The sequence below is a fragment of the Folsomia candida genome, unplaced genomic scaffold (assembly GCF_002217175.1).
Source record: "Folsomia candida strain VU population unplaced genomic scaffold, ASM221717v1 Fcan01_Sc023, whole genome shotgun sequence".
NCBI classification, from domain to species: domain Eukaryota; kingdom Metazoa; phylum Arthropoda; class Collembola; order Entomobryomorpha; family Isotomidae; genus Folsomia; species Folsomia candida.
The window spans coordinates 515,074-526,597 of record NW_019091215.1 but is presented as its reverse complement, the minus strand read 5'-3'; the positions used below and the strand labels follow the sequence as shown (position 1 = coordinate 526,597).

Genomic DNA, 11,524 nt, shown 5'->3' with positions numbered 1-11,524 from the left:
GTCAGCTTCGCACAATCTCAAAAGTGCGAAATATCAGATGACAGAACCAAGCTGTATGTGGACTTCACAGCAACTGAAATTAACAAAGATTTGCAACTCATCGAGGCAGACTCCTTCGATCTCAAAGTTGAAAGGAAGAATGAAACCTGCGTTCTAAAGTACAAGGGACCCCATAATGCCATCCTTTCTACGAAAGATGACTGCGCATACTCCATCAATGTTAAGGAGCCTACAACCCCCGACCTAATTGTTTCGCCCACTCGAGGATGCACGCCAACAGCGAAAACAAAGAACTCCAATCACTTTGACATAGACCACTGTTATGACAAGAACCTTGCTGAACCATGGGATTTTGTACAAATCAAACTACACCATGGACAATATCATATCTACTGCCCTGGGTCCAATATTACCATTGAGAGGAAGCTGCAACAATGCCCTGCTAGCGTGTTCATCCTTCCAATGAATGCTAATTTTAAAATAAATGATATTGAATTTTCAGGAACTGAATCCAGCCTTGTTCACCAAGAGGTAGTCGACCCACTATTCACGATGAAAGCCAACTGGCACTTGCAGCCTAGTTTCAACCGGACCAGTCTGATGATCAATGGTTCCACTGACGAAGGAGGGTCAATCCACTACCACACAAGCAATGAACCAGCCTGGTCAACAATGGAATGGATCTTAACCCTTTGCATACTAATAATAGTTGCTCAAGCCACTCTTTGTGTTTTCCGTTTTCTGAAAAGCCGGCCAAATGTAATTTCGGTTAGGGCAAATCCAGTGGAAACTGCCGATATTGAACTTTAAAAATTGAGGGAGGATGTTAAAATATGCATGTTAACAAAGTTTTCCATATTTATCAATTTTTAAGTTTGTCGACTTTTATGAGGGCTGAGCATTTTCCAACCTTTTTCCCAGGACAAGGGATTAAAAGGGTCGTTTTGTTTTTTATGCGTCATTAGAAGGGACACTTCGTTTGAGCATAACTCTGCGTAGTTTGTATGGTCACTTCTGACCACATATTATTACATATGTATGAATGTCTCCTATGTACTGTCAAAACCTTAAAACCAAGTTGTTTAATAAAAATCACCATCAGTCTAAAAATATCTTTCAGCGAGATCATTTTTACTTTCAAGAAATAGTATTTACTGGATTGTCTTTTTATTTGTTCAGGTTGGCAATGCTCTCCTCTATATTTTGTTTACTACACCAGATATTTGACTAGTTAATATTTACAAAATCCGAACAGATAATGAAGTACATTAGTAGGGAGTTTTGTAATATAAATAATAAATCGACACCTAAATTTCCTTGAATATTTCCTGTGGGCGTAATGTCAGCACACTTTAATTACACACGCATAACATTCACAAGGTGAAAGTTGTTTTTGATATTTGATAGTTCACGTGCATGAAATTAAATATTAATCAAAACTAGTTATAAGTTACATCCCAAACGCTACATTATAATTTTATCTATACAGTATCGTGGCATGTGGGTGATAGCTTACTTATAAGGGGCCGTCTATAAATTACATAACCCCGAAAATTGCGTTTCATAGACCCTGCTCCCCACATTAACATGTGTAACATAGGCACGAAATAATTGGCGCTTTAGACCTTCTCTTCCCCCTCTTGCGCAACATAACTTATGGACGGTCCCTAACCGGTTAACCTATTTTATAGAAATATGCATGCCCGAGATTCAGCGTTAATTATCCCCTACAATATACATATATTAATGCTGTTGTTCCACCAGTTGAAAATAAATATGCAGCTCTTGCGCAAATATTTGCTGAGCAGAAGTACCTAAGTAGACCCGTGGAATATTTTATATTACATCCGACCTCATTAACCCACCAGGGATTGCTCTGATATTAACTACAATTTCGATTCTAGATTCAACTGAGACCTTATTCTTCTTTTTACCATGTATCATGCTGACTTTCTCCACCTTTTAAAGCTGCATTTGCTTACTTGCAAATTTCTAAAATGCCTCCCTTTTGAATTTGATGAAAAGTCTGGGTGTGTCGTTATAACCCGGAATGTTAAACAAATTCGCGTGTTTAAACTCCAAAGCGTGCTTACCCTTTTGTACACGGTCGCAGTATTTCTGCACGTCTGCTTCGGTGGGCTCACCTTGACAGAAAAAGGATCTCTCTTTCTCATGGTGGACGTTCTTCTGACTTTTACTGGATGGAATTATTCCTTGGACAAATCTCCGGGGCAGGTGGTCAATTCGTTTTTGAATTTTGACACCAAAATTCTGAAAGGTAATGAACCAGAGGGAAGGAAATTAACTGTACATGTTCAAAAAATATTTATTCATTTAAAGTTCATTCATACAAGGCATTGAAAAAACATATTCTTTCCTTATTCACTCATTGATATATAATTTGTAAAAAAGATATTTATTAATTATTCAATATTTATTCATTAATCGCCATTCCTTGATTATTCATGTTATTCAAAATTCACAGTATTAGATGAATTTATCGACTTTCCCTATGTAAAGGGTGTTAATAAAGTCCGATCCCATTTTTCCTATAAAAAAGTGAAGGCTAGTATAAAAAAAACTACCCGTGATACTTACAAAAAATGTTCGACATATTTACCTTAGTATTTGGTCTTGTTACCATTTACTTTAACCATGCCCTCAACTCTTTGTTTAAGGCTCTGTGCTAATTTTTCCAATGTGTCTGTGGGAATCGAATTTCATACATCTTGAACTTTTTTTACTAGCTCTTCCCTCGTCCGGGGTTGTGGTTCTTTGTATACATTTTCCTTAAGTATGGACCACAGGTTCTACAGGGGATTCAAATCTGGGCTGTTTCCGGGCCACACCCCCTTGCTCCAGACCGTTGAAACTTGCGTCTTGATGAGACTCAAACTCGCTTTTGCTGTATGGGCTGTAGCACCATCCTGCATGAAAACTATTTTTCTTTCATTCGGAAATATTTCCTTGTTCCCCATGCTATCGAAATAGATAGGTAATATTTTTTCCATATAATACTTTGCATTGACTGTTTGGCCTTTTGGTATGATATGTAGAGGAGTCACGCCACGTGCACAAAATCCACCATAACTTTAAGCCCGAATTTTGGGACTGCTCTTGATGGTACATCCGATTTGTTTTCTGTCCTGTAACGAACATTTTGTTGGTTCAATTTTGGATATAGCTCAATAATAGATTCGTCAGTCCAAAGGATGTGACTGCGCAATTCTTCACCAAGTCTTTTTTCACTCAAATGGGCACTTTTCTGAAGGAGTTCTCCAAATTTCAGACGGTCATCGATATTTTTTTGTGACATGAGAGGTTTTTTGGTTAGTTTGTAAGCTGTATGACCCCACCTCGTAGATTTCACAAATTTTTGCACGGTCACATAGTTAATTTGCTTCTTCTTCTCTTTATAGCGTTTTGAGTCATTTAACTCCCTTGCACAATTACGTAATGAACTACCGGTTTTCTTGTAAAGTCTGTTTTTAATCATTCTCTTTGTGGTAGGTGACACCTTTCTGGGTCGCCCGGGTCGCTTTTTGTCGTGGACAAAATTTGTATTCTTCCATTTCCAAACAGTTCTGCGGCTGCAGCCCAATTTTTGCACAATTTCTGCAGGTTTAAACCCCTGCTGATGCAATGTTTGTATCTTAACTCTAAGATGCTCATGACTTACACGTTTAGTTGTTCCTCCCATGGTAAAAATTTGAAATAAATAACTTCACTGGTTCAAAAGTTCCAGCTGAATTTGTAACAACCGCGCTCCAAAAAATTCATGGGATCGGACTTTATTAACACCCTTTATTAAGCATTGAGTTAAAAATGAATCATGAAAGAAATATTCATTATTCATTTAAACGAATTGAATAGCTATTCAATTATTCAAAAATCAAAATAAAATATTCAATCAAAATTTTGAATACTGAATGAATAATTTATCATTAATTATCATTAATTATAATTAATTTGGCATTCATCATTAAATGAATGAATGTGAACATGTATGCAATTAACTTCGTTGATTTGATTAATGTGCAAATGCTTTTCAGGTCTCCCAGTCCCTCCCTCCCCTCTGGGAGCAAAGCTCATAAAAGTTTTTATCCCCGTGGCAAACATTTCCTTAACTGCGGTCCCAATTTTCGTATTTCTCCTGTTATTATTTGCCCCTTGCACGCCACCCTTTCTCCTCTCAATGTTCCCAAACTGCAAAGCTGATGTTTCCTTAAAACATCTCGGATTTAGTTTACTCGAATCATGGATGTACTGGCATATGTTCCTTTCAAGTGGGACATGGGTCATCTACGTGCTGTTTGCAGGGATCGCGTGTATTCTGGCATACTTCCGAATTCTGGATGGGTACAATCCACACCGGTGTCAATATATGACTTAACCGCCTTGGTTAAAATGTTTATTCCGAGTTATGATGATTTTGATACCGGTATTATAATGTTATGACCGGAAAAATTTCATTACAACTCGGATTCACAATTGTAACCTAGGTGGTTGTCATATATTGACACCTGCGGTGTTGGTTTGACAAATTTTTGTTTTGAGTGCACAACCTACTTGATTTTTGTAATGCTTCAATTGTTTTAATAAATTTTTTTTAATTTGTTTTCAGACAAATTGCTATGATAGAAAAAAGTTCGGACATGGCCGCTTGCATGCGGCTCTACAATTGCATCCAAATCTTGGAGAAATCATTCACGAATTCCTGATGACTTGCATTGTACCCGCAATGTTATTTTGTGCACCTGGGGTACAACTAATTGCGCAGTATGTTTGCATCAATCATCACGCCGAGATCGCCATGCCTGGATTTCTACTGTTCCCACTCATCGGCGGGGATGCCGGGATCACCAACGTGCTCGTGTTTACGCTAGCGTCTTACATTAATATTGCGTCAGAGAGGGCACTACAAGGTATGAAGGATAAAATTAGGTTGTTGGAAAGCAAGAGGTTCATGATAAAACAACTGCGGGCCTGTTCCGTGTTGAAGGTGAAATTTGGCTCCAACTTTATAGATCGAGGGACACCATTAGTAATTCAGAATTTTTGCATCAGTCAGACTGTCACCCTGAGTTTAATTAAATCTGGTCAAGTAAAGCGATAAGCTATGATTTTTTGGGGTAAGCCTGATTCGTTAATATATTTACATACATACATAATATGTATTATATATTTATATATATATGTGTATTTATAAGTTCCGTTGTAGGGAAATTTCAAAATGCAATATCACCAAAACTTCGCACATACATTCATGATATCTCCATCAACATTTAAATAATTCTGTCTCTGCCATAACAGTAATAATAATAAAAATAATTTATTATGAAAATTCCTACAAGATGCAGCCCATAAAATTACAAGTTACAATTAGAATTACTAACTTCACTAACACAACCACTGCAAACATTTAACAGATATATGTATGTGTAATAAATTGTCTATGATATAAGTCTATATTATGTAACCTAATTATTTGCCCACCATTTGCTTCCTATATGGATATTCTTGTGGAAAAAAACCCACAACAATGCGTAACACAAATGTTGTATAGATATATAGAAAAATAGTTAATCACTTATTTACATTTCACTGCACATATCTCGACAATTTGCTAATCACCTTTTCAAAGTTCGCTTCCAAATAGTCCAGGCAAAAAATATATTTCAGATAATGTTTATGTTTCACAATTTCTACAAGCATTACCAGAGTGCTAATTGTCGCGCCAATTCCATAAACATAAAAACCCGTTGTAACTTTAGAACTGAAATCCAACTGTGAAATAGCCTCGCCTATTGGACCCGTCCAATTAGCATAATACCCCAATAACTTTCGAGGTTTCCACATATAATAAACAGATTTCCAGTGACTCATAATTCCTGACGATGTGAATGTTTTCAGACGTTCCTCGACATACGAACTTCTAGTTGGCGGTATTGCCCAACCTCTATATTTTGATCTTCTGTCAGTAAAATAGGAGTCTCCGTCTCCCTTAACATATCTCACCTGGTGTTGCTGGTCGTTCAAAAAATTTGTAATTGCTTCGATGTTTTCTTTCGTATCCATCAACGCCACTTTGTCACAAGTCTTCAAGTTTTTCACGACCCCGTAGCTATCTAGCTCATTATATTCTATTGGTTGAATGGGGTAGTCCCGTAAGGCGCTTTTGTCATATGGGGGATCATTTACATCACCCTGCCTGGAGAATGTCCCGTTTATCCAAAAATGTGGCGCTAGCCGTTTAATTAAATCTATTGCCGTTTTCCTGTCGTTGTAGTTGTTCTCGGTATGGGAATCCCGCATACGTTGACAATGGCGAAGGATACCCAGGTAGAAATATTTAAAGCGAAAATAATCATGAGGTTTCCTATCTAAAGCGCTACCTAATACGAAGCTAAAAGGCAGTAGGATGCGAATCCCTTCTACGTCCATTAGAACTGTCCAAGGCGATTTATAAACCATAGGAACAATCATTTCCATCGTGAACAAAGTTTTGTACCAATTCGTCGTAATTGTTCCTACCAAGATGCTCCACACTATAACAACAGTATAAATTCCCAATATCCCATACCCCTTTAACCTAAATCTAGTCTCCAAAAAGGACAACGAAACCGCGTTCTCAAAGGAAGTCCCCCAAACAAAAAGCAACGCGTCGGAAATGTATCCACCATGAACAGCTATGATAATAAGGACCACGGCAAAAAAAGCCACACACATGCTTATCCAAATTGTCCGATCGAACGGACTACTTAACGAGTCCAACATTCCGGAATTCTGTCCCACTCCGTGACACGATACAAAGCTGTACTTTTCAACGTCAAACATAACGAATCCAAATCCTCTACTACGGAACCTTTGCAACTGGAGCATATGGTTCAAATAATGATATGGCGTCTTCACAGAAAAACCATGGGTGAATACGTCTTGCAAGATTAGGATGGCGAGGAATTGATTGAACGAGGTGACCTCTGCTATATGCTGGTAGGCGTGTCGAGAATATAGTGAACTGTGGACACTAATTTTATCAACTAGGTCGAAAAGTATTGCTTTGCTTAAGTAACGAGTGCCTTCCATTGTCCAGAAGTATTTGCCCTGCCTTGATATATTTACTCCCAGTTGTACCACCTGATTGAAACAATCTGGTGGTTTGCAACTCATGTTGTACAATGCTTCTCGATTATGCATTCGTGAAATACCCGGGTTCCTTTTGTGGTAAATGTTGTAGTATTGAAATCGTAATAATGAAATATTTTCTATTGTTACATCAACTAGGATTAGTTCAGTAAGCCCGATGTTATTAAAGTCGTATAGTGGTAGAAATGGCCACTCATTTATAAATCTTGTTATCAAGATAAAGTAATGCGAACGCCAAGTATTGTCAATGAATGCTGGAAGGTTCATAAAGGAGAAATCCTTAACTCTCTGGGACGAACCAGCCGTTTCTGGTAAAATGGTAATCGTCGCCCAACAGTGTTGTGAAGGATTACGTCTTCGCGCAATAGAAAGTTGTTTCTGGAGCATCTCGCCTGTGACCAAACTTATCGTGGTATCGAAAAGGAGTAAAATTATTGGCCCCTTAGTCGACGAATCTGTTCCCCAACAAAATTTGTCTTGGACGAATACCATTGTTGTACAATTTTCAAAGAGGGAAATATAGTCCGATATTTTTACACGAGTGATGTCTCGTGTAGTCAGGCAGTTTGGCTCAATAGAAGTGTTACGTTGGGATAGCGTTTTCAGGAATTGTGCTAAAAGTAGAAAAAGAAGAGAAAAACTAAATTCTGCCATCCTGTTGAGGTAGCAAAGTATATAATATTGTGATATTCGTGTAAACCCGCTTTAAATATAATTCGTACCTATGTACGTCAACCTTAAGAAACAGTTCCTGCTCGTCTCTTACTAACTTTGGCACACATCCGTTGTCATGGATGTATTGCGTGGTTTGTAAGATCAATTACAGCCACGTGGCTGTGCCATTACATACTAACAAAGTTCGTGTGTATCAATCTATTGTAAGCACAAACACCCTTTTTCTTCCCTCAGCTCAACTTTAAAGTTCAGCACTTAGTTATTACCGAAGTTAACAAACTTAAAAGCATTGGGCCAAAGTAACGGAACCAACGAATGAGCCATATGTTATACGTATTTCCTTTGTGTTTATTGGTAAACCCATTACGTCCGTGTGTAAGTAAACGACAATCGAAAATAGTGAAATAAAACGTCAAAAATTGTCATGAGTAATCACCGACATCCTGCAGGACAATTTGCACATACATAAAATATATGTGTATATATTGGCAAGATTTATAGAGATTTCTGCACTACCTTCATTATTATCGCATATCGACAAACCGAAAAATGTGAAAGGTGGAAACTAAAATTGAAAGCAAGGAGCATTCATGGTGGGTGACCCACCAATAGAGTCAGGTAGTGGTGAATGACCCAGCACCTTCATGTATTCGCTTGCAATAGAATTGGGAAAACTGCCCGTTTGGCGACGATAATTTCTGCATAACTTGTCCAAAAGTGAATTTACAACGAAAGTTAAGTCAAATCATAGGGCTAGTATTAAAATGTGTATTAAATGTACATAAAGAAAAGGCTGGATGGGTGTCACAACTACATAGTACACCTGGGAAGCTTATGAAGCTATTGATCTAAACCTACGCTTTACCATCCATAACAGTTCTGTTATGATTATGGTTATAATTTCGGTATATAATTTCGGTTACGATTACATTGATCAGCAATGTTAAAAAAATTCTATAGCAACGTTAAAACAATTCGCTAGCAACGTTAAAAAAATTCCATCCGAATGTTAGAAAATTCCCTATCCACGTTGTTTTTTTTAACTTTTTCATCTTTTTATTTAGCTATCCATTTAACAATTCAACTTCCACATTTTCATGAAACGATTTTACGGAATTCTCTCGGAATTGGGTCCCATAAAATCCGCACCCCTCATTAATTCTTCTTTGTAGAAGAACACAACCCAAATTGAGTATAGATTCAGGACTTCCATTATAACGTCAAATTCCCCCAGTCCAAACTGTCGTCCCACAGTGAAGGTAGTAACCATCGTTACGAGCAAACCGTTAGTAATTGCGGACCAAATGGAAATCTTCCAGCAGCGGGTGACCAATTTGTAATTACTCTATGGAAACAAAAATATCTAATTAAATTACACTTATTTGTATACCTAAAACACAAAAATTATCTTTAATCAAACTGGCATCAGGGTTCGGAAAACCCCGGGTTTTATTCTAAATTAAATTATTATAAATTAATAAATTCGCCAATCATGACCAATGTATTTATTTTGCAACAATTTTCATTAAAATTTCCAACAAAATTATTTTGCAATAATTTTCAGCAAAATTTCCATGATTTGGGTGGATGCTTTTACATCTTCGTTGGAAAGAAAAATTAAGCCCGTTGCATATTTCATGATTGGCGATATTATTAATTTTGGTTGGATAAAACTGCATTTTCGTTGGGCCGTTAAATTTGCACCCAAACTTCTTACTCACATTCTTAGCTCCTTTATACAGAAATCCATACAGCACCAACTTTCCAGAAAACCAGGCGTGGATGAAGGCAAAGAAAAAAAGGGCTGCAAGTAAACCGTAAAAAGTCCAATGATTCCATATCCTAGGTCAAAAATTAAGCTACTTACGTTTCCAGTCGTCCTTGTCATAAAAACATACGGACCTCATTATGATTTCTCCACATCCGACGAACATGAAGATAACGGAAATGAGCTGGAATTTCAATAAATCATAGGTTTAATAAATTGTGAGTTCAATTTGGAAAAAGATTTGCCAAACTCTGTTGTCACCATTTGTAAAATGACGACCAATTTTGCCCCAAGCTTGATTGAACATCCGCCACAGCATGGATTGATTTCACGAACAAACTTTCCCACTTTCCTGCCATAGTTTTGCGGAGTAGTAGGCGACGTTTCGAGATAGGACGGCATGTCGAAGCTAAATATTTTTTAGGGTAATTTATGTACAAATGCAGAACCAATCAGTTTTACGACAGGAACAAGCACTTTTCCGCCTTGGACTGGAAGAAATGCGATCAGAGAGTTGGAGGAATAAGGGTTACTGAACTTTGGATAAGGTTGTCTTTCTAAATATAGATAGCTGTCCATACATGTGTGACTCCATTGGCTTAAATGTTTAGGGGCCGTCCATAAATTACGTAACGCAAAAAGCGTGATTTTCTGGACCCCCATTAACACGTGTAGCATAGGTACGATATCATTGGAGCATAAGGCCCCCACTCTTGCATTACGTAATTTATGGACGGTCCCTTATCTTAAAATTGACCCTTCTGAGAAACAAAGGTTGAGAAATTCCAACATAACAGACCCAAGAATCCCGTTGAAATTGTGTAGTCCTTCCTTCAAGTGTATGGATATAAATATAAACCGTTACAACGCATGTAACCAAGGGGTGAAAGGAGTGTCATACGTCAATGTGAATATCAAATTGTTCGAAAATTTGTTAAGATTGACACTTCTGACGTGTTTTCGACTTTTGTGTCTTATTTGTGTCAAATTTAACAGTTGATAACCCTTATGTGACCTTTATATGACCTCTGAGGTCAAAATGGAGGTCACCATTGAATTCGGGGTTAAATTTCAGTTGAAATTGAAATAGATATGCCCTATGACCTTTACATGACCTCTGGGGTCAACATGGAGGTCACCATTGAATTTGACATTGAAAAATAGTTAAAAATGATGTGTCATATGTCAAAACTGACAAGTGACACTTTTTCGTCACTTTTCGTCACCGTGACGATGTCATCGTCACAGGTGACGTCCAACCGCAAAATGACATGAATTTTCGAATTTCTCATTGAAAAATAGTTAAAAATTATGTGTCACATGTCAAAACTGACACGTGACACTTTTTCGTCACTTTTCGTCACTGTGACGACGTCATCGTCACAGGTGACGATGTCACAGTGTCCATCTTCGAACTCGTCCTGTCCATTGACGTTAGGAGTTTACGTTCAAAATTTCAAGTGTCTATGTCTTTTCGTTCAAAAGTTATCGGAGCTACGGACAGACAGACGGACGGACGGACGGACGGACGGACGGACGGACAGACAGACGGACATAACGATCTTATAAAGGGCTTTCACCCCTTAAAAACTGACTTGAAATAATTTTCACAATGTTATGTACTTCAATATTCCACAGCCCTTACTAAACTTCTTGGTATAAGTATTTGTGTCAGGGAGGGTGAATGTTGATGACTTAAAATGCGATGACGCCAGCGGTCTCGCTTCGATTTTGACGAAACCATGATAATTATGTAGCCCTAGATAAATAATTAAACACCTGTTTCGGGATTTTTCATAATGTTCCGTTTAAACGAAGTTATGATGGAAACCGTGAGCGAGAATTTTCATTTTCACCGTTTCTCGCTAATGCTCAAGTATCATTTTCTATGTGGTGATAAGTTTGTCAAAAATTGAGCAAATTCTTACACAATGT

General features: G+C 37.6%; 1 protein-coding gene across 1 annotated transcript; it reads right to left on the bottom strand.

Annotated features, from left to right (window-relative positions):
* Positions 1-8,887: 8,887 nt before the first annotated feature.
* Positions 8,888-10,088, bottom strand: LOC110859026. Its single transcript, XM_035859081.1, has 4 exons — positions 9,851-10,088; positions 9,689-9,773; positions 9,543-9,625; positions 8,888-9,166 (listed from the first exon to the last, which is right to left on the bottom strand). Exons 1-4 carry the CDS (start codon positions 9,989-9,991, stop codon positions 8,930-8,932), a joined length of 546 nt encoding a protein of 181 aa, XP_035714974.1. The 5' UTR covers positions 9,992-10,088; the 3' UTR covers positions 8,888-8,929.
* Between the last annotated feature and the right edge of the window lie 1,436 nt (positions 10,089-11,524).

Bases quoted from the DNA above. Each gene is read 5' to 3' on its own strand.
- LOC110859026 (XM_035859081.1), bottom strand. From the start codon at position 9,991: ATGCCGTCCTATCTCGAAACGTCGCCTACTACTCCGCAAAACTATGGC. The intron at 9,774-9,850 runs GTGACAACAGAG...TTGAAATTCCAG, and splicing joins TGGTCGTCATTTTACAAATG to CTCATTTCCGTTATCTTCAT. The intron at 9,167-9,542 runs GTGAGTAAGAAG...TTGTTTCCATAG, and splicing joins TGTATAAAGGAGCTAAGAAT to AGTAATTACAAATTGGTCAC.